This window comes from Mizuhopecten yessoensis, unplaced genomic scaffold (assembly GCF_002113885.1).
Source record: "Mizuhopecten yessoensis strain PY_sf001 unplaced genomic scaffold, ASM211388v2 scaffold9385, whole genome shotgun sequence".
NCBI lineage: Eukaryota > Metazoa > Mollusca > Bivalvia > Pectinida > Pectinidae > Mizuhopecten > Mizuhopecten yessoensis.
In genome coordinates, this window is record NW_018408021.1 from 1,330,336 (window position 1) to 1,355,548 (window position 25,213).

General features: G+C 33.7%; 1 protein-coding gene across 8 annotated transcripts; it reads left to right on the forward strand.

The window, feature by feature from the left end:
• Positions 1-299: 299 nt before the first annotated feature.
• LOC110457937 lies at positions 300-24,864 on the forward strand. 8 transcript variants are annotated; one of them, XM_021509433.1, is made up of 14 exons: positions 300-928; positions 1,411-1,480; positions 3,949-4,088; positions 5,863-5,919; positions 6,254-6,291; positions 6,687-6,734; positions 7,777-9,149; positions 9,315-9,436; positions 10,497-10,552; positions 10,920-13,478; positions 16,068-16,130; positions 17,125-18,512; positions 18,743-18,870; positions 21,812-24,864. In XM_021509433.1, the coding sequence occupies exons 11-14, from the start codon at positions 16,105-16,107 to the stop codon at positions 21,824-21,826; spliced, it is 1,557 nt and encodes a 518-aa protein (XP_021365108.1). In that variant the 5' UTR covers positions 300-928; positions 1,411-1,480; positions 3,949-4,088; positions 5,863-5,919; positions 6,254-6,291; positions 6,687-6,734; positions 7,777-9,149; positions 9,315-9,436; positions 10,497-10,552; positions 10,920-13,478; positions 16,068-16,104; the 3' UTR covers positions 21,827-24,864. The 8 variants fall into 8 exon arrangements, 5 of the variants coding, with proteins under 5 accessions (XP_021365108.1, XP_021365107.1, XP_021365105.1 ...); XM_021509432.1 differs by lacking the exon at positions 21,812-24,864 and adding an exon at positions 19,156-20,168; XR_002463739.1 differs by lacking the exons at positions 16,068-16,130; positions 17,125-18,512; positions 18,743-18,870; positions 21,812-24,864 and having other exon boundaries at positions 306-928; positions 6,687-6,796; positions 10,920-12,443.
• The last annotated feature ends 349 nt before the right edge of the window (positions 24,865-25,213 follow it).

A 25,213-nucleotide genomic window follows, 5' to 3' on the forward strand; every position in this document is an offset into this window, starting at 1 on the left:
ATAATTTATACTAAAGTCAAGTTACACAATGTGAATGACTTGACAGCAGCAGGATGACATACACATGAGTCGGTTAGAATAATACATGTAAACATTGCCTGTAACTAGGGCATAAGTTTAATAAGAATATATTCAAAACAGTATACATGTATACATAACATTATAGTCATTCCACATATCAGATAGAATTTTGTTATAATTTTAATGACCTAATGCACTTTAAGCACATGGTGCACACATGTACATGCACATTGCTGCCCTTATAGACATTGCAGTTCTACAATAAGGTTGTTGTGGTTTTTTTTATCTATTTTCACACAAATAGTATGAATTCAACATAAAAAAAAATCTGTGTATTCAGTTAAAGTGTGCTATTCACTATCAGGAACAATCGATATCAATGTATTGCAAATATCACTTTTCTACCAAAAACTACCTTACAAACCATGAAAATACTAAAATATTTTTTGTTGTTGAGGTTTTGGTGAAAACAGTCAACCTTTATAAGTTGATTATGTTTGTATTTTCTGGGCCATGATGTTGAAAATATTCACCAGAATTACGAGGGCAGAAAGCTGGACTGCTGCAACAAGTCAGGACACAGATGTGTATTTTCAAAAGTTTGGTTACATATACAATCAACAAGGCCTCGATATGTACCTATGTGACCTCTAGGGGTCGTTATCTAATGGTTAACCAATATCAAGCAGTATTGACTGTCTCTGGTCTATCAATATAACGACAGGTAAACCCTGAAGAGAAAATAGCATTCCCTGAGTGAAGTGTTTCTATTTTTAGTTCACGTCTATAATATTTATACCGGTAGTTAACTTTACTGCCGTTGTACGTCAAAGTAGATTACATGTTTTAGGACTGGTTGTTAATTGCTATTTGACATTTGAAGATGCCATGGATGTCTACTCGAAAGGTAACAACTGGTTTTTTTTATTAATTATTAGTTATATCATTAAATGCGTGGTTATTTGAAAGGGGGCGGGGGCAATATTAACAGTGTAATCGAAATGTTTGGTTTCATAGCTAGTTGAAATGTGCTTGTCAATACAACGAACAAAGCATTCAATTTCGATAGAAATGCCTCAATTATTTTACTGTGAATTCATATAACTTTCGGTTTTGAGGGAGTAATTGTACGTCCTGGTGCAAACGTAAGTTGAAATGTTACGCTGTATGCATATTTGAATAATACACATGTGTAAGTCTAAGGTAATGTTAAATGCTTGTACAAATATTAACCATGGAATAAAGCTATTCACAAAACTTTTTCTATGCTTACTGTATACATATAGGTATGTTGATATTCAAAGAATCAACACGTCATGTCTATTTATAAACAATCTGCTTAACGGATAATAACTACAAATGTGTTTAAACAAAATAATTTGTGTCTAGTTCCACATATAAAACCAGTAGAAATACAAGAATATAGCAGAAACGGGCACTGGCAATGCTGATATCTAACGTAAGTATATCGTTTTTCCTGTAGTCATATTTAGTTAGTTGGGTATGTTCCGGTGCTTTTTAAAAAAACATATAGCATTAATGAATATACAGAACGTATCTATACAACAGCGTGCACATTCATGTACTCGTACAGTATACTGCATCATTAATCGTTGAAATACAATGTATTACATATCAGAGCCTAATATACAGAAATATGCTGAAGCTAAGTATGTAATCGAACTTTCAGTAATCTGCTTATTCCGGTGTATATATATTTGTCTGAAAGAGTACCTTCATCGTAAAAATAGTTTTGATATGATAACATCACAAGATTTATTAATCTCCATATTTTAACATATTGACAGATTGTATAGAACAAAATCATCAGAGGGATTTGTGGTATTTTCTTTTCAGATATTCTTTTTTAATTTACCACATCATTATATTCAAATTTGCATATGTTTTCTAAATGTGTATATCTAAATTCATGTTACATATTATGGAACACCTTAATATATATCACACATATATGATACATGTATAATAAATAATATGAAAAAAAACTTACCAGTTATGCCATTGAGTCCTTCTTGTTTTCACAAAACAGACTCATGTGTAATTTACAAACGTAAATATGACGCAAGATCATGATAAATCTATTTTAGAATTAGGATGATTCATATTGATCAATATGAGACATTTTCAGACAAACATATCACGAGTCAAGATGACAGTTTGTTAGGATACAAATATAAAATATGTACACAAAACATAGTGTTCATCTTTATCCCTGATAGATGTTTTCTTTTCACTTCCACGAAATTCAATAACGAAAGTGTGACGTCATAAAACAAAAAAATGAATTAAATGAGTCATTTTCTAAATTAAGATATGTTATCATTCACTATAGAAAACACAAGTCATCGCACAAATTGGTACATACCCTTAGTTTATCTTTTCCTAATTTCTTCACACTAATATGTTTATTTACAATTTGACACATTTATTATTGTATCACATTGAGTATGGCATAAATAACGCATTATAAGTATATTTTACGTAAATATCGTACAAACTTTAATGATTAATTACGTGAGTACCTACAGAGAACACTGATAGATTTTTTGTTTCCACTCAGATTTAACCATATGAAATTGTTTTAGATAAATGCACTACATTGACAGAAGTTTAGTATATATCTTTTGTGTTATCTCCCTTTCGTTGTTGCAGTATACAGTCCTCTCTACCATGTTCGGGTATCTTGTATGGTCACCTCTGTGACTAACATTATTTGACTACTTTAGGAGTAAATAGAGGAAGAATAAGCACCATGAGCGATGCAATGCTTCATTTGCGCTGTTGTGGATATTCTTCCATGCTAATAATTCGAGTGTGAATGATCATTTAAATATTGATTGTAGAAAAGGCAAACATTTCATATATATTGGCCTAAACAGAACTTGTCAATTTTGTCTAAGATATATCATTTTTCAAAGCCACCATTAAAAAGCTCACTGAACCTATACATTGCAGATAAACACATAATAGCAATGTGTAGGTGATCCTTAGTGTTACTTTGTATAGTGTATCAAGCTGAAACAGAAGTTTATGTTGGTTGTGTCAAAATATATTCCATCCACATTATTGTAATTCAATTCATACCTCTGGTAGAAAATTTCAGTAAAGCAAAACCCCTCATTGTTATAACCATACATTGAATTACATTAAAACATACAGCTATTTTTTCTTTCTAAATATTATCGGTGAATGCAGGGGCAATTTATTTTCGATTCTCGGTAATGTGACATTGAACTGTATGTATTTTTAACAAAGGCTACTCCCCAATACACTAAAAAAACATAAATTTTGTAGTAATGAGAACCTTGAAGAAAAAAGTGGAAATCTGAAAGACGTTTTGTGTATAAGCACTCTAACAAAGTCAAACGAAAACAAAACAATACAACCTACAGAGAATAATGGTCATGTATGTATATCAATGAATGATTGGAAATTTTTACTATATGATTCCAAATTTATAAATATTTACTTAGTCGACAAAAATAACATAAATGTAGCACATAACACTGCTGATGTAGAAGGTATCCAGTCTTGATTGCTGCTTGTACATCGTCACATCGTAAAATTATGGTTTCAATACAAATTAATTACAATATATATAAACTTTACCTCTGCTACTACACATCATACGATATATGTATAAATGCATAACCCCGAGACATAAAATCAATCATGATGGTCGACTAAAGTCATAAAATCCCTTTATAAAGTAAATCACCAGAAACGTGCAGAAAAGAATGACCTTTTTATTTTGAATTGTTGTTACTGACATTTGCAGCTAATCACACTTTAAACGACGAGTCCTCGATATGCACCAATGTGACCTCTTGAGATCGTTATCTAAATGTTGACAGGAAAACCTAAAGAGAAAATGGTATTCCCTGAATGAAGTGTATCTATTTTTAGTTCACGTCCAATGGAATATTTACAACGGAAGTTAATCTGAACTACCTTTCTGCATGTATGTCGAAGGAAATTGCATCTATCAAAATTCGTTGTTAGTTGCTACCCAACGCTTGAACATGTCATGGATGCCTACCCGAAAGGTAATAAATGGTTTTAATAATTCTCAGTTGTATCATTCAATAAGCGTGATTTCAATCACACTGTATACATAGGTTAATAGAAAGAGAAAATAGGCAATAATAAAATGCAACTGAAATGTTACATTTTTAGCCGCATTAAAATGAGCTTGTTAAAATAATGTATAAAGCTTTTGACTTCGATAAAACTGTCTCAATCACTTATATATGAGTACATATAATTTTCGGTTTTGAGGGGGTAGTTGTACTTCCTGGTGTGAACGTGTGTTTTGATATTACGCTGTATGCACGTTTTAATTACACACATGTGTTAGTCTAAAGTAATGTTAAATATTTGAACTAATATTAATAATGGAAAAAACTATTTACAAAATATGTTTTTATGCTTACTGTATATTATGAATTTCTTTTAATGCGATCAACACGCCATGTCTATTTATAAACAATCTGCTTTTCTGATAATCAAGACACATGTGTTCAAACAAACATTTGTGTATCTAGTTCCACGGGTTCATGTACAGATGCAAGAATAGGGTGGAATTGCTGATATTTATTGAAAGTATATGGGCTTTTTTTATATATTCTTCATATAGTCATATATATGGTTGGGTAACTTCCAGTGCATTTTATACTTTAGTGCGCATTATGTTGTTTGGTTGCTAAGCTGTGTCATTCAAATTGATCATAAATACCATACAAAAACGGTTCAACGCTTAAAATTTTGTCTGAGGGAATGCCTACAGTGTACATCGTTAATAAAGTCTGCCTGTATGTAAAACCGGCCAATTTTTTTTATAGAAAAACGTGTTGATTAATAACATCCAAAAATTAATAAATATAAGCATATTAACATATTAATTTTGTAGAGAGCAAATAAACCAGAGGGAATGTTTATTATTTCCTGTTCAGATTTGTTTGTTTAACTTTCTATATCACTTAAAATAAATTCAAATAAATATATATTTCTAATCATATGTGTCTAAATGCATATGATCAACAGAACTTAAACAAACATATATATATATATATATCAAACATATATTTAACATTTACAATATAAAATAAATAATATGAGAAATCTTACCAGCATTGCCATTGAATCCTTCCTGTTTTATTACAAAAACCCAGGTGTGGTTTAAAAAAATATAACATTACGCAAGATCCGTATGTTTGTTAGAGCTAGGATCGGTGAGGTATTTAAATTGAAGATTAATCTGTATTGACAAAGTTTATCCATTGTTATATGAACCTGGACGAGTAAAGATAACAGGTTGTGAGGACAACAATTAAGAATATCAAGAAATGTTCACAAAACAATAGTTTGACTTCATGAACATCAAATGAAATTGCAAGCCATAACAATAATTAAAACTAGTCATCACACAAACCGATATAAATCATACTTTTATCAATGAAACTTAGATTTTCGTCATACATATATGTATATTTTAAAATTCTAAACATACAAGCAAAACACATAATTCAATATTGCATTTGTACTTTTAAAAAATATGGCAAAAACTACAATGTAAATACCATTTTGAGTATCATTGCAATGAATATCGAATAAACATAAATAAAAATTACGTAAGTAGCTACTGATAATAATGAGGGCTCATAATTTTCTAGCCAATTTAAACTACATGTAATTGTGTTAGTTTAGTGGACTATATGATCAGGAGTTTTGTTTAACCTAACTTTTTGTGTTATCTCCCGTTATTTGTTGCAGTGTGTTTATATAAATTAATCTGTGAATAACTTTATTTGTCCACATCAGGAGTAAATAGAGGCAGGAAAAGCACTATGATTCATGCAATGCTTCATTTCCGTTGTTGTAAGTATTTTTTAATGTTGATAATTTCACTGTAAATGGATATTTAGACTTGAATTGAAGCAAAATGCAAACATTTTATATGCATATAATATTGGTACCTTATAATATAATAAGCATCATTTATTAATACCTCTACTAGAAACAATCAGTAAAGCAATCTTTTGATACAATATCATCATGATCTTAAACATACATTTTATATCTGACAATATTCTGAATTTAATATGTGATCATATAAACATGTATGATTAAAGCCAGTGATCTAGTTATGTCATAAGATATGTAAAGGTTCTATGCATATATATAATGGTATATGTCGTTTCTGTTACCACAGGGAAGTTTATACGAGACATCTTTATTAAATAATAAACGGTAAGAAAAGGGGAAATTACGCAGATTAAAGGGTTGAATTGTTAGATTGTGAAAATAAGTTGATTGTTACAAATAGCTGAAATTTGTGTAGCATCTTCTGTTATCATTTTTATTATTATTTCGGGTGTGTATTTTCCCAAAGATATCATAAAATCAACCAATGAATGAGTTAATATTGAGATTTGTTGTTAATGCGGGAAAGTTATTCAAACATTTTTCTTGTTGTTAATACAAAATATCTTTTTTCATTTTTTGATTTGTCTGCTATTCGTTTTAACAAAAGCAATGTTAAGGTCTTTTAAATCCTTTATTTACAAAAGTGTTGAATATACTCTTTAGCGAGTAGTATATCAAATGAAATGCGCTTACAAAGTAGATGCATTTGTGATATTCAGGCCACGACAGTTTCCATACATCATGCCAAGTGTGAGGGGCGATAAAAGGTACGTTACCTTGTACATGTAGCAACAACTTCCACATGATTTATGACAGTGCAAATAACATCGTAAGTTGATTTACATTGATAAGTGCAGCTTTATAATCAATGTTAACAGATTCATCATACGTGGAGGGAATGGAATAATAAGAGCCTAAAATTAGTAAAGGGAAATATAATAGAGTGTTTAAATAGTTTGACGTAGCAACCCAATACAAATACAAATGATGAATGAATTCTCAAACACACATACACTTATAACAAAAACTCATCGTGATATCTGCAGGTATATGATAAGGAAAGTTAGTTATTTTTGGGACAGTTAGGATACTGTTTAAAGAAAAACATACTGCTGCTTGGGTTGAATGTAGTAAATGAATATGTATAGATTGATACAGATCTAGAGTGTAGATTGAAAGAGTGGGTTTCCTTCACAGAGGACGGCGGGGTTCAGTTCAGTTCAGTGCAGTTCAACTCGAACAACCAAGGTGGAGTAGGAAATGGTCTGGGGTGGATGTTAAGGCATCTGTGCTGTAGCATTCTAGTGAGGTGGCACTATAAATAAAACTGTTTGAAGCTCGGTCGGACTACAAACAGAACTTAATACATCTCCAGCACACACGCAGGCATATGCATACACACAGGGATATATTAGCATAGTGACATATACCTAGTACATGTAGTTAGCGCCTGATATGGCATCTCCTGCGAATTCCTCAAAATTGTATTGATTGTATAAATTGTATATATATGTACTGTAAAGCGCTTTAGGGTGGGTTATTCTAGTTAGATAGGGCGCGATATAAAATGTTGTTTATTTAATTGGAAATAGGAGCAAACATGTTTTTATTCAGTTATATTGGTCAATGATATTACAAAGGTTGTAATGCTTATGTCTAGCTGTAATTTTCCTTGTTTACTTGATATAAAATTAAAATAAAAACAGGTTTCCGATTAAAGTTGTATTCATATTTCGTTACACTAAATTCTTGCGTATGTTTTGGTTCGACGGTTTGTAACTAGGTTAAATCCGGTTGTTTTCATTTCAGCCTTGGGGGTATACTTGGAATACTAGAAGTAGAAATACCTCTTGCACGACCGAAATGTAATGCCCGGAGCAACACAGGAGTTGCAAGTTCACAGAACAATAATGTCCGTATCCACTGTGAAGACGAAATAGTGAATAGTGAATGTAGAACTAGAACACAAAATGATGACACATTCCTGATCAGCGTTAAGATATTTATGTCAAGAACCCAGAGTTTCGGAAACGTTGGTTTTTACCTTCCATTTGATATGTCTATAGAGAACATGCATATAAAAACAGTTCGTGTGAGGGTTGTTTCCTGCAAAATAGGGGAACCGACTGAAACTTTCCATGGAACTTTCAGAATGTTGAGAGCTGATATAGCTGCAAAACTTCTTGCACTTCCAGAAAATAAACGCCTCACGTCAACAACGATAGATTTAAAGGATAATATACATTCAGCAACATTCTTTTCGAAGCTAAAAAATATCTACCACAGTCAAGGGAACGAAGATCAAGTACCAGAATTGGAAAAACAAACTGTGTTTGAACAAACCAATGTACAAGTCGTTATTCAACTGATATCTGTATTCCTTACAGATCTTAGAGGAGAAGGACATTTCCCACCTTCGCCATCGGCTGGTCATACGCATTTCATTTTGCCAAACACAAGACCTTTAGCATTGCTTTCTGATGTTGTAGACACAACGAAGACCTCCATCATGCGTCTGTTGTCATTTGTCTATACCGCAAGCAACGTCATATATCCCGAAATCGCAAGGACTGGATTTTACCTTATCGGCAACACTGGAATTGTCACTTGTACAAAATGCGAATGCATGCCTCGTGTGGACGTCTTCCAACAAATGGAACAATCTGAGTTTGATCAAATGCACAATTTTGGATGTTGTCATCGCAAGTCCTCCGAAGACCAGCTGAGATATTTAAGTCACAACAATTCTAGACTCGACATTCCTGATGTTCTTGATGGTGGATTTTTATACAGCTTTCGACGAATGCATGCAAGTAGTTCGGTTAGCTCATGTCAGCTAGATGCTGCACAGTCTCAGATCGGAAACACAACTGAACACAATTGCCCGAATAACACGACAGCAGGTCATTCCGACAGAAAGCCACGCAATAATGTAGTTACTATCGTGAAAAAGACCCATGCATTTTGCAGGGTATCTAGCTTTTCAGGTTGTAGCTTCGACGCGGACACATTTATGCATGATTTGACATGGACGTATGTTCAACCCTCTTCCTCAGAAATGCCACATTATCCCGTGTGGAGTGCATTTAAATTGCCAAGCAAAAGGAGTGATACATTCAGGGGCTCAACAATTGCTAAGGGTTTGAAAGGAAAACTTGTTGAAAATGGATTTTTCTGTCAAAGTGAGTTGCATGATTGTTACCTAAAAGAATTGAATGTAGATAAATTGTAAAGAATAAGCTTCTTTTTTTTGTAAATTCTTAATCGGTATATTTAATGCGGATTTAATCAAATTGACCTTATCCCTGAGAAGAGGCATTTTACATAATATTTATTTATTTTAAAAGGAAACCTTATCCGGACGTTCTGCTGTGACACGCCCTACATCATTGGTGTTGATAAGGATCCGGCGATTGTCCATGCTAGGTCCTCGTGTCCTCGTGCTATTACGCAAGAATAGCATCAGTGAGTATGTGTTGTATGACTTTGCATTAGGTACGCACCAAACATCAGTTTCAGTTCTGCAAAACATTCGTACATGTACGTGAACATCAGTAGTGTAACTGTGATATCAAAAACTATTAAAACATAAAGGTAAAATATTATAACGTCGTCCTATATAAAAACTGTAATAACAGGTACATATACCCATGAAACAATATCATAATCATTAATAAACATACTTATCAAGGCAAATTGCGAGTTTAGTACAAACTTAATCGACTATATCATTATATTATGGCCCTTTCCCGAGGGAACTGTTCTCGAGGGCATGACTGTCATTTGACAATAAAAAAAAAAAAAAACGAGGAACTTCATTGATAACAGATATAATAATTAACAACAGCTGGAAATTTAAACGTTACATTTAAAGTTTTGATTCATGAGTTGTTGTTAATTGTAACGGTACAATTACTAAAATTGAAAGAAGGTGCACGCCCAATGGAATTTTCTGTTTGCATGTATGTGGTAAAGAACTTGTTTTAATGACAATGTCTGGGGATATATCACTTACAGGGATGACATAGACATTATCATGAGATGTACTAAGTTCTCATAAAATAATAATAATAATAAGAGTTCGAGGTTCTTATATACCGCCTTGGGCCTTTGAAACCAGCCAATATCTTTCTCAACTTCCTGGGGAGCATTTAGCCGGTGTTGCCATTCTACAATTCTAGCACTGCCCAACCACATACTCATTTACAGCTGCGTAGACTGGAACAAGCGGAGTGAAGTATCTTGCTCAAAGATACAACACAGTGCCGTGCCGTGCCGTGCCGTGCCGTGCCGTGCCGTGACTCGAACCCGCAACCCTTCGGTCACGAGTCCGGCGTCCTACAGTTGTATCTAAAACTACATTATTTAGAGTGAAATTTCTCGTGTTTTGCAATAAACAGAGATACGAGAGAATGATATGTTTCATATAACGTAAATCTTTGCAGTAGATAATATATATGTGAAAGAAATATTGATATTTCCGTAAAGTTATTAAGAATAATGTAAAAGTATTGGTTTGTTTTATACAGGAAACATAGAACGTCCAAGACGCAAAGGCGTGACATTATCAACATGCTCGAAAATGGTAAGGCATACTTTTCGTTTGCAATCACCGGTGTATTTATTAAATAATGTTAATGTCTTATTGTCACTTTTGAAACAAAAAACGTTTACAGGACATCATTCTTAAATTAGTGTGTGGGCTGTAAACAACTAGCTATTTAACTTTTCATTTAAAGTTCATTCTGAACCGCAATATTTTTTACCACACCAAATATCTGTATAATACAATGTGTTGAATTTTGTGCATGTACCACAAACCAACAAATCAACAATTATATAAGGTAATACTAATAGAGAAACCTTATCTTCAACAATTTTTATTCTTATGAAAAATTTGTAATTTAAATGTATTTGAATGTAATCGATTTGTTCAAATTTCATTCAAACAGATCAACTACATGTACTGTGGCGCATTAGATTACGTTTGATGGACTTCAATTTGAGTTAAGTTACTTCAATATTGCTGAGGAGTTTCCTGACGTTAGAAGTGATTAAGTGTAGTATTATCGTGGATGTGATATACACCTGGACCGCGACAAGGCCATATTCGAAATTCATGTTTTTGCAACTGGTTCAAAGATTGACACAGTAAACACAGTAAAAAAAACCATGGGTTTAAATCACAGTGAGGTTTCTTATAAGCGTATGAAAGTACTTCATTGACATAATCAAGGTCAAGTAACTATACGTCAACTTAGATAATCTCATATTGTATTTTGTTTGGTATTGATGGAGACATTGTATGAGATTTTCTCTACAGTAACGTCCCATACTGGTACTTGAAATTGTATCTTCGTATATTGTATCTTTGTGTAAAATATGAAACATAAAAATGATAAAAATGATGTCTGTTTAACTTTTAATGTCAACATAAAATGTTCATACTATTCTTTTGATCAAAGATTAAATTATCTCATTTGCACATCTTAATAGGTGAACTTATAAAAGCTAAGCATTAAAAATATATGTCAATGATATAGTTTACCAACAAAGAAATGTGTCAAATTTTAACTTTTGAAAAAAATAAAATTATATAAAACATGTTCACCATTATTTTATGGCAGTTATATAGTTACAAAATATAGTCTCACCATAAGAACATCCTTAGGACCAGTTATTGGTCCATGCACTTGTATGCATTTTTATTGTAGATTCAGCACATTGGTCCATGCACTTGTATGCATTTTTATTGTAGATTCAGCACATTTGTCCATGCACTTGTATGCATCTTTTTTATAGATGCAGCGCAGGTTAATTACGGTACGAAACTCATGTCTTATGATGTATATATGGATTTTATTTGAATCAGACAGTGTAAATAATGTAATTAATATAACATGACGAAAACTATTTTTATTCAAAATAACATTCGTGTATTCATTACATAGCATGTCCCACTCCGCGCACATGTACAACCATGTCACAAATATTAAAAATAATGTTTAGCCTTTCAAATTTATACAGAACAACATGATATGATGTTTAAGTGATGGCTTAATCGAATTATCTATCACAACGTGAAGTGTTTCTGTATGTTAATTAAAGTAGAATTGCACTGGTATCGGAAAACACGAAAAAAATTGCTAAAGGGACAGATAATAAGATAGTTAAAGTTTGGGAGAAAGAGAAAGAGTTGAGTTCGAGATTGGAGTTAGAGAGTAGAGTTCGAGAGTTGAAAAAAGAAGGTTTAGTTAGGGAGACCGAGTTGAGAGGTCTAGAGACATTAAGGAGAGTTAGAAAGTTGGAGAATAAGGAAGTTAGTAAGAATAGTAGTTTTAGCTGTAGTTTTAGGTTAGTGTATAGGTTTTACGTTGGGCTTGGAGTGGAGAGATTGCGTTCACATTGGTGAACACTTGTATATTTTTGACGAATTAAAATACCTGTGTTGTAAATAAAGTGTAGATATAAATGTGCTAATTGTGTTGTTCAATTAATTTGAACTGGTGGCAGCGGCGGAATTATCATAAAATGTAACATTATCTTTCCCCATCAATCAACATTCCAGAGTAAACTGTCATGTACATTTTGTCAAAACGCGTGTGTACAACATTTATAAAAAGTAACTTGACATGTACAGTTTGTCAAAAAGGGGATGTACAATGTCTTTAGAGTAGTAATAGTAATTTGACGGCTGATATGGGCCTTCGTATTATACTGTCCATCGTATTATCGTATTATACTGTCCATCGTATTATACTGTCCAGTACGTTAAATGGGTTCATGAATACCGATAGATAATTTGTTACCTAAATTAGCATTGGATGCACTCAGAGGGGACTACATATATGTCTTAATAGATATAAGCCTCAAACTGTCCATAATTAGGAGACAGAATAAGAAACTTAGACTTTGTCACGGCCTTAACGGGCGTCGATACCTGTTCTTTCACTCACGTACTTGACAGTGTTCAGCTTATATTCATAACCTTAGCATGATTTACGGAGCACAATATATATTGAAAGGTGTTTTACAGGTTATGTGAAACACTATTTATGAATTATGTTAAAATCATGACCGTTTCTCATAAAATTTCAGTACAAATTGTTAAGTTTGGAGATATTTGTAAGATCCGATATTTTTGCAACAAGTTTATTATCTTTCGACAGATAAAACCATCCTTAATGATTCATGACACGATACAGTTTAGTAGTAGATGAGGACACTTTTATTTAACTTTCTGTTTTCTCTGTTGTACATGTACATTCATTTATATAGTGTCTTTTCTTTCAGTTTCTTGTTTCATAATTTAGCATACCATTGGCCAATCCTATATACATGTGTTAGATACATAGTGAAATCATCATACACGTATTTCTGTCTCATCAGTCCAATACGCTGAACATCATAGTATAAAGTTACTGTTAAAGGGTTCTTCTTCGACGAAACAACGTTGATTTTTCCCTTGAGCTGATGGTATAGCAAAAACAATCTCCTATCCATGTAGATTGGTATGTAACACTTACATATTTTTCATTTTTATTTGAGCATGTGATCGTTTCGAAGCCGTGGCGCCTGTATTATGTGCATTTAAATGTATGTTAATATCAGATCTGGTTGATGTTTTCCATTACCTGAGCTATTTTATCGGTAATGTATTTTAACAAGTTTTACTTATTTTTCGTGTTTTGTAAAGCTGCTTAATGAATCAGTTGATTGGGCTCATATATGTTAAACAAACAAAAAGTTCTTTTCTTGCTTCTGTTTTGAAAAAATAAAACACATAATTATACAGTTGTTATATGTATGCCCATCAGTCATATGTAATTATAATAATTATATAATTGTCAATTATATGTATGATTAAAATGATGAGACACTTGGTCATATCTAATTAAGTATTGCTTTTATTTTGTTTACGATCATCAAAAATCCTCTTTTTAAATAGAGTTCCATTTGAAAACAAAGTATTCAGCAAAATTATTTTTACTCTCAGTCCATTAACTAATATAGCATTTGCGTTTTACCCATATATATCACCTTTAACTTCATATAATTACTTGTATCAAATGAAATATGTATGGGAGGCAACTGTGTCAGCACTGTCTGTCTTACATGTTCTATTTTTAGTAAAGGTTATTTCCGAAACACTTAAATTAGCACAGATATTGGAAAAACCTGTGATTGTTCTAACAAAAGATAGTATGCTATTTTTATACCCCGCGAACATATTGAATCAACGTTTTGTAAATGGCGGTACAGCATGTATATTTCTAGATCTCCACTACGATAGCAAACCCGTGACAATGACCATACTTTTTCCTTTTAATTGACTGTTGAAAATGATATATTCAATACTATTAACGAACGAAAAGAGGAATTTAATAAAGCATGCCTCACACTAGTTATGTATGGCTGGATTTTGATCTTACCTCGCAACATCTTTATTTTCTTAAATTAATGAAAAGAACATAATTTCGGACTGGACTAATTGTCTCGTTTGATTAGTGGACATGGTTTTGACGCTTTTTATCATAATAAGAAGACGAAACAGTGACGACGATGCTAATCGAAAACATTTACCAAATCAGTTTTTATTAGAATCTGAAATAGAGGAGGCCACCATATTTCTACTTCGATGATTTATCTGAATCCGAGGTTTAAATTAATTAAGCAAACATCTGTATTATTAAATATAAATATGTTTATTCAAGTTACGGAGATGTTTATAACGGGTACATAGCCATACAACTGGGGAAAAAAACACTTGTTTAACCTCGGTTATTTCGGGTGAAGTTGTGCAGAAATACTTAGAAAAAGATACGCCATAGTTGAGTTCTGAGAAAATATATTTTATATTAATAATGTCAACGTTATTTCCGGTGTCGCTTATTGAATATATCATTTCCCAAAGGTAGTATCATTTATTCAGCTCTCCATATACTGTTAATATAACTTTCGTGTGGTGCCATAGTTCTTTGACTTATTGTTGGTAAGTGTTTACATCTGCTGATATGATTTAGAAAACGCAAGCATGGATATCTCTTGGATATACCCGGCCGTTAATAAACAATGACTCATACAGGTGAGTTAAATATTGATGCAAAGTCATTGCGGATATAAATATAGTAACAAAATATGTTTAAAGTTGATCCAACTAAGTGTATTTGACACACGGGAAATAACTAGAAAATGTACCTGTTTCTGTTGTTGTTGTTATGGTTTTGTTCTTGACCGATCAATCAGGAAAGTATAGTAGCTTAAATATAGCTATCATATTTTACTATTATCTGAAGGATAAAACTTTTAAATAGCAATTATTTAAACAATCTAGAAAATGTAGGCTCTCGCATTAACGTTGAAATCTCCAATAATTCTTTTCTCTAGATGGATTTGTGGAAGGATGTTATTAAACTGTTCCTCTCCATATGTAAGTCCACGGAGGTTAACCCGTAACTCTATCTAAATAATGACGTATTATAAAAAGGCTTAAATTTGACAAACATTAAGCATTCCTTTTCAATATTACTTAAATAAGCATATTTGAAGTCATCTGCGATTATTGTGACAATGTCATTTGTTCACATACTATCCAAAGGAGACATAATTGGCTTTATCACTTACTCCAGATATTTCGTCTTTATTTTGGTGAACTTATATTCGTTTTCAAGTAACTACCTACTGTTAATAAGGAACAAATTATATTATTGAATATACGACTTCCATGAATTTCCCGTAAAATGACGTTCACACGTGGATAGTTGATAGTGTGAAAACAACAAATAATACAAATATATTGGAAAAAAAACATATGGTATCTATATGGGAAATATTCATTAATTTGAAACCAGGTAAGTGCTTGGTACGTGCATCGAAATACAACTAGTTTTACTAAATGTAGTTTGACAAATTATGTTTACGTTTGCACTCATTCAATCCGTTTTCTACTTTGATTTATGATTCATTTCACCTTCGCCTTATCGACAGCTTTCTCTTTCTGGGGGGAATAAACACACCATTTACGAATCATGAAATTGCACTATGAATACTCTTTTGTACTTTCGTTTAAGTAATATGGATATTTTTTCTATAAACAATAGATTCACCATCTACGGTATTAAAGATTCACAGGCAAGAATGTCGAGCATACGAACAAAGCGAAGGTAAGCGTAATGTATTTCATATTTTAAAGGCAATAATAGTCAAATCAGAATCCCCCAAAAATATCACATTCCATTATACAATCAGATACATCTTGTATAGTGTGCATTTGCATGTAGCTATGAGATGGTGTCCCTAAAAAGGTACAACTTATTAACACTGAAACAATTCTGCAATTGGTTACCTTTTGCAGTACAAGTTTAATTAGCATGTACATGCATTAATATATACTATAACGAAACGTAACGCAACCTCATACATTATAGGATGTCTAGATCAATGTTCAAAGTTAACAACTATATCTCAAGTTAGACAGTTTGCTAAAAGTAATCCTTAGATTGCAAGGTGCTTTTCAGTTTAGATTTAATTTATACGTGTAACCTTTTGGTTATTAATGCACTAGCTTAATTGTGTAAGATATTCAATGATAATTCATGCTGTAAAATACCCTCGTTCTGTAAAATGAATGTTTATTCAGTAATAATCAACGTTAAGTATTTTGGTGGTATACTTAACGAGGGTGAGAAAATGTTCGAAATATTTTCGAATCTGGAGTTATATATTCCGTCAGAATATACAAACATATGTTTATTATGTATATTCTACCAAGTAAAATATAACGAAAGTCTTTGATTTGTCTACTTCAGTGTCCAAACGCCTTTGATAAGCAAGGGCTACCTACATACTCTAATAATTAAAGCTAGGCTTTTCTTTTGCGCGCGATAACATTTGTCACGTGATGCCTATATATTTATAATCATTTCATAGCATGCTACACATTTCTATCATTTCTGACCCTGTGGGCAATTGTCCTATTTTGTTTAACAAACGAAAAGTGTCGTTACATCGCAAACGTGATAAAGTATTGTTTTAATCAACCTGTCTTGCGATAGGACATACTCTTTACTGATCATACAAGAAAACCGTTTTCAAATGTATAATTCCAAAATAATTAACACATTTTTCAAAGTGTTCTCCTGGTCTTTTATTTTGCAGTTACCAGGCCCTGGTTTCAATTCTAGATCTGACGAAAGTTCAATTGACTGCCAGTGATATACAGGAACCAACAGTGATAACTACGCCAGGGTCTAACGTCCACATACTCGCAGAACCATTGTTGAGGCATTGTGAACATCCACAGATGACAGATAGTATAAGTGTTAAAACATTCATGTCGAAACAAGGCAGATTTGGAAATGTTGGATTTTATGAACAATTCTGTCCAGTTCCAAAAGAATTTTCAAACACTTCCTTTGTGAAATCATATTCTGTTACGGCCATTTTACAGAAACGTGGCGAACCCTATGCAAAATTCAATGGAAATCTTCAAATGTGGAGATCGGATAAACTAGCTAGACTACTCCCTTCATCAGATAGCCGACACAAAGGATATGAGAAAACAAGAAAGGATGATGTTCATTCAAGAAAATTTCTCTCTAAGGTACGGAGCTTTCACAAATGTCAGGAACACCAACACAACACGCAAACTGAGTTTGGAGATGTGAATGTTTCAGTTCATATTGAACTTGTGTCTCTGTACCTAACAGACCTGTGCAGTCGCGGACTTTTCCCTCCCACGCCACACGCAGGTCATACTCATTTCACCCTGCCAAGCACAGAACCTATACTGTTTTACCCTCAATATGAGATTGTGTGGAATTCGGTTATGAGACTTCTGTCATTTCTCTACGCACCGAATGACAATTACCTATATCCAATTATTGCACGGGCTGGGTTCTATCTTGTCGATCAAAGTGGCAGTGTTTGCTGCAGCGAATGCGACTGCTTGTGCAGCATTGCCGTTTTCGAAGAAGGCAACCAATCAGAATTTGACAAACATCACAAACTTGGATGTATGCATCGCCAATACCGCAAGGAAGACTGTGACCTTCCACAACGCCGACCTGAAACCGAACTGGAAGCACCACATAGAAAAATTCAAAACAAAGCTCCTCTATCACAGACAGACCTGTCACGCAGTCAGGGTGAAGCAGACAGTGTAAGTCACCAGTGTGAAATAGAAGTCGCCTATAACGGACAGGGTGAAGCAGAGTGTTTGAAAAGACAAAGTGAATCGATGAAAACACCAGGATGCATTTCAAAACAATACAGAAACATTGGGCAACACAAGTCCTCAAAACAGCGATCACTTCCGATTACCACTCCAGGAATCCTTAACCAAAAGGCATTGTATGTTTCCCTGCAATCTGACATCCCTATCGTAGATGGGAGTCGCACGTCAAACATGATAGAGACTAAGGAACCCAACGAACAAATATCGCCTGATTTCATTTCTCGAAGAAAAAGGAATGATACACTGCTGCTTCTTAAACTAAAGTTGCAGCTTCGGAAAGCACTTGTAGAAAATGGATTCTTCTATGACGGTATGTTATTTTGATAAAACAGTCATTGTATATAGTACAGATGTTGAACAAGGTGTGTTAAATCGATGATCTTAATGTCAACAAATCCTAAAATAAAATAAGTAAGAATGATTAGGTTTCTTTTTTTTCTTTCTTTTTTTTTGGTAATTGGACATAATGTGCTGAACTAATTATCTAACTGGCAGAACGGTTTTTGATGACTTTAATGTTTTTTGTGTCTTATATTTAAGGCCGTGTTGTCCGGTGCTGTTGTTGTAAAATCATATACGAGATACCATCATGCGAGAATCCATCGCAGTTTCACGCTCGAAAGAACCCTGCATGCCAGTATTTGATTGGAGGAAACTATACACAGAAAGTATGTGATTTGCTATTAAAAAAGTATACATACAATATGTTTATAATCTGCAAATTTAGTGACACCGTAAGTATAGTTCTCGGGAGTGTATTAGTGTGTAGTGTCAGTAGTATTTTCTGAAAATTGTGAAGAATATCTTAACTGTCGGAGTATCAATTGCTATATCAATTTCTACTACATGTAAGTATCTAAATCGAATTAGGTTTTTAATCACGTCATCTGATTTTCAAACTTAACAAATAAAAACACATTGCATCTGACTAACCATATATATTTTATACACAGGTTGACCCAAAAGACGTCTTAGACAGATGGACTGTGGTGATCAGAATGTTTATTACCATAACTCAATATTGACGTATCCTGCAATTCTAGTTACTAATAAGAGCAAACAAGATGTAAACCATTTACTACTTAAAATATGATAATTGCATTGCATCTGAACATTTTAAACTATTATCTATTTCAAGATATTGTATCCGAAGTTTAATATCGATAGTATTTATTTTTTCACGTCAATTTGCAGAAACGTTAAATATTCAGCATTGTACAATTACAAAAATCATCTGACACCTTGTATCAATACATTACCGGTATTGATTTTGTGTAAACTGTTATCATCAATACGTTCACCACAATTTAACGTATAATTCTGACGTGACCTTCGAGAGTATATCATTTATAAGAAATGTCACCAATATCTGGATATGCCGAACTATGGAGTGGATTGGTCGACTTTATTTAATAGAGTGTGAAATAGAAGTGACCAATACTGTGGAACACTCAGTTTTTGTGCAGGTTATATGATTCGATTTGCAAGCTATAATATCTAGAACATGGCACATTCTGATTTTTGCTTTTCCGATATAACAAAAATCGTACAGTGGTGGGGTCGCACAATATTACACAATGTGCGGAATGCGCACGATTTTCGCACCATGTGCGATTGATAAAAAGCTGAACGATTATTGTTTGAGCACATTCGTGCGCACGGTGGCCGAACGCTGTGAGATAACAATCGTGGTTGGTGTGAAAAGGTTGATTTTTTAGAATGTTACTATACTCTAGCTACATGTATAAGCCTATCTTTCTATCTATTTTTTTAAAATTTAGAAGTAGTGTTTCCAGTGTGTTTTAAACTTACATATAATACAAGATATAAGAAACTTTAGTTAAAGCTCATACAGGTAAACAAAAAGCATTAGTTCTTGAGAGCTTTTTTGCGGCAAACATATGTAAAATAACAATCATAGGTAAAGAAAGATAATCACAAACACATTATTATTGAAGGGGTTAAAATATTTATAAAAAAAAAAAAAAAAAAAAAAAATTTTTAAAAAANTTCATATCCAAGGTTTCTAAATGTTTGGGAGCCCCCTTCCTACGAAGGTCCCGGAACATTCAACTTGTGATACAAAGTTATATATGTAGAATAGTGTTAAAATGAAAAGTTATTAAACAAACTAATCAGCAATAAATGTGATTACATATAAGTAGTATTCAGAATAAGTAAATAAATATAGTTAATAGTTAATAGCGAATGAATACTTGAACATGTATATCACACAATACTTACAAAGGGCTTCAGATTATGCATACAATGGTAAAATAGAAATAAGTAAAAAATGTATAGCATTATAATAAGAATAGGATGCTGCAAAAATATAGAATAAGATTAATACATATACGAAATGAAATAAAACAAAGAAAGTATATACAATTCAAATGCCAGGTAGCAGAGGTAATCAGGGCACAATATGAAGTATCACTCTTTACAGAAAGTGCAAAGGCAGATGGGGTCATCTCTGGAATGGACCGGCCTCCTGAATTCTTTGAACTATTCGAAAGTCATGAATGTCCCACGCCTGGGCGGCCTCAAAAACAAAGTTTTTGTCAATATTTCACAGTGTTGACTCTCGGCACATCTGCAGTTTTTTCGTTCCTGAAGTCATAATTAGACATCTGAATATTAGCAAGGTTATGCAACTACTCAAGCAGATTTTGTATATAAGTTTAAAAACCTCACAAACTATATCCTTAAGACGCCGTACACGTAGCATATTCCTGTTGGTAATACTCAGTAGTGCCTGAAGGATGAGTTGTGATCATTGTGTTTAAACCTTAAAGCTATTTCTTGAATCTTTTCTAATTTTCTGACATTCTTCATGGATCTAGTGTGCCAGACTAAAGGACATTTGTTAAAAAAACAAGTACATGAAAGTTGACCAAAGGGGGGGGGGGGCTATAGATCAATAAGAATACAATTAACAAACACTTAACATCCAGTTGTGTTTTCATAACCGTCATACGGTATCACAGCTCTCAATGTCAGGCACATGCCAAGTAAAATCCCGGTCACTCATCAAAATGTTATTCATCTGTTCTGTACCCTGTGGGCCAAATCATTCTTGACAATCTAGCGGTCACTGTAATCATGTGTTACACGCATTGTAAAAGTGAACATAATTTAATTTAGTATGATAAGAAAAGAAACAAAAAATACACAGTATATCTTATTTCGTACGATTTATATTTCATTCCGTAAAATGGATTAGCCAAGTGTATCAAATCGCCGGCAGAGAACTCCAAGGGTCCAACGATTGTTACATCGCACAGTTATTCGGACATTATGCGTATGATGTGTGCACGATGTGGGCACGATATTATGGTGCGTTGTGCCGTCACACAACTGTAATGTAAAGGTATAGCACTTCTACAATTTGGTTTTAAGAAATTATTTCTATTAGATTGCAAACATAATAGATTTCAGATAAAAACAATCGGAAATATGATTATATTCGATCTGCATATGACAACTATTCAAATATATTCCAAATAAACAAGTGTTGGAAAACAAAAAATACATATGCGGCAAAACAGGTTGCAAATTTAACTGTTTTATATCACTTAATTTTTTGTGTTTCCCTTTATGCCATTCTAGTGGAACTGGAGGTAGGGTACGACAATTCCATGAGCATAACCTACATTAATAGAATCGGTGCCATCGTCTTCGCCAAAACGTGCAAGCTCACATTATCAACGGTCGCCATTATGATGGCTATCGAGTTACTTCTTCGTCTATAAGCATTCTTTATGCAAATGACCGACATTAGCGCGACATTTTAAGAGACCAGGATACACAAATGAATAATGGCTGCGCCTACGAATAATGTGCATACAAACGAGTTTCAACAGTTGATGGCACAAAAACTAATCGATTTATGTGTACGGAAACAGAGTAGTGTGCTTCCACAGGGGATCGAACCCGCGAACCTACACTTTAAGGTCGGATGCTCTAGCACTATGCTAAGCGGACATTTCTCTAGCGCGAATCTACAAGGCATCCGCGATCCTATGTACAATTGAAATCTGCCACATATGTATGATTATCATCGATGACTAAGGAACAAAATCAACCCTCAAGAGCCCCTCCTTGACAACACAACGTAAATTTCCGTAATAAAAGTTCAGCTACATATTGCCAAACCCAGGTACACGGTACAATAGGTAAGCTTGGATGAGTCCATAAACGACATAGAAGTCGCAATTTGGCACTCATACTTTCCCCCCAAAGATATCGGCGATCTGTTCGTAACAAAAAAGGAATCCTCAGCCAAGTTTAATGCCGGACTTGCTAAAAACTATAGACGAATGTTTCGAACGTCGATTGGATCACAAACAACGGACATAATTACTCCTGAAAAGATTACTGCCCTAAATAAAGTGACACGTTGAAAGTGCCTAGAATTAATTCAAGCATTAGATCCACATTTAGAGTTAAAACAAAACCAAGCAAATTGGTTAATACTTGACGCGAAATACATCTTTGGGGCAATGTACCTACTCATCCAGCTCGCTAACGTGCTGACACAAGGCAGCAGAGATTTGCCCCCGTCAGCAGTAAAAGAATGTATCATGTTAGCGCATGACGAATTTTGGACTACTAAAGTAGGTTTTAGTGACGTCACTTACCGTCGCCGACAAGCATTAATGCCCTTTTACATCCAGATTTTTTAAGACATTTGTGACTCTACAGACAGTTTAATTTACACTTCACATGAGTTAGCACTCTACTAGAAATCAAAACAGTTTATGAAAAGTGTGCTTTAGAAACGACCGTAGTTCCCACGATACTCACATCGGATATGTCTATGGTAGGAATTTATTTGATAAACGAAACGTCATTGTCAACTCAGGTTTTGCTACACTTTTACTTACATATTTACTTAAACAATCTAGACCAGCGCTTCACTCGGATCCTATTAGACTGCAGGCATTCCGAAAAGACAACAGACAATGCGTATTGTAAACTTTGTTAGAATACCTGAAACGTACTCATGCATGTGATACAAATAATCACACAAAAACAAATCTTATCACAAAATGCACCACATAATCCTGTTTGTGAGCAAACAGTATCAAATTGGATAAAAATGTGCTGAAAATGTATCTTTGAACAAACTACACAGCAACAGAACTGCGTACATGTCAGAGACTTAAATAGTAAGTGTACCAATACCGGACATAATGAAAACAACAGGTTGGAAAAGTGACAATATGTTATACACGTTTTATAGCAAGGAATTGAGCACATCTACAAACACTGATGCACTAAGTGCTAGCAGCGCAATTGCCCCGCCAACAAACTGCCAGCAGAACATGAAATAAAAAATGTGTAGGTTGATATGTACAATATAATGTATACATATGTCTGAATCAGATTAAAGTTACTAATAAACATATAAAGTTCTGTGTGTATTTCTGAAATCTCAGGTAGGTTAAGTTCATGAAATTGGAAATTAAAGAAGCGTCCTTACGAAAGCGAAATTTGAGATAAATCCTAAAACCTTAATTTCTAAAGCCCGACTATACCGTGTCACAAATTCTAACCATTGAATAACGTGATCACATCATCATCTAAATTCAACCATAACTAAAAGTTGAAATAATGGACTATATCCCTTTCCGCTTTAAGAGGAAGGCTCATTTCATTTCACTTTTATCGGCCTATGTAGCTGCTATCATTGAAGCAGTCTTTTTGTTTTCATGGGTGTTTACTTTACGACGGCGGATTTGTTTGAGTGGCCGGAAGAGGTTCCGAGCTCACTACGCATGCCACAGAATAAATGGGTGTGTGATACAGGTAATATACGGTAAGGAGGCTGAAAGTATAAAATGGGATTCCAATACCAGGAGAGGATACCCTCTCCGCACAGGCTCTGATAACGGATGCCCAGGCAATGACCAGCAGTACTACCAATGTGCTGGTATCAGTACAAAAACGTTAGAAAATGTTAAAAAATGTCTTTAGTAAGATTTATGTAATAGACGGTCACTTTATTTAGAGGGCGCTTATCACTTTCATACTACATTTCCTATAAGTTAAATTAGTACTGTATTGTCCTACCTTTGTAGAGTGATGTGCGATCTGGTGTATCTGTTGTTATAACTGTATATATGTTTATCTTGTTGATCATGGCTAATTATGTCGGGTTTTTCTTGATAAATATCAGTAACTTATCAGAAGGTGTTGATTAGTTCATTGCTTATATTCTCCTCACCCCTGACGGGCCTGTGTATCTGATTGACTAACACAGTAGGATATTCACAGGAATTGACCGTTAGACTATATGATAACATATGTATCTGCCGACACCAGAACGACACTTCCCACGGGTATCCTTTTACACCTGTACCTTCATATCAAGAATAAAGGGATCCAGTACCCTAGATAATTAGATAGACTAAAAGCAAGGTGATATGCGAAGTCTTACCGTTCACTTTGTTGTAAATTAACAATTTTGTTGGACTAACACTCTCTTTTTTCTGCTTTTGTTTGTTATCAAGGCAATGCTTCTTTCCCTCGAGGATTACCGTACGACCAAGTATTCCGTCCCGTGACAATTCCATCGTAACCGTGTCACAATAAAAATGAACTTCAAGGTAAACAATGACAAGTTAGTCAGAATGTACACAAAGTCTCTTTTTATATATATATTCCATTGCATCGTCATATAATCTGATTTTAAAATCACGTTTATTGTAAAATACAACAACCTCGAATGATTATTGTATTTTAGTGCGAGTAGTAGGCTCTTTCACATGTCTGGCAACAAAATTAGCGGAGCCCAGTTGGTATAGCGATTCTTTGTCGGAGCAGCATATGTTCATGATTTGAACAATTTTTATTTTTTTAAAGTTTTATTTCGAGACGTGATAAAGTACCGCAAAGAAGAATATGTTTTCCTTCTAATAATTACCTATTTCATCTCAGTAATTAAGCATAACAATCAGTATACGCCATGCCAGATATACGAACACAAGTTTTAACAGGAAAATTATT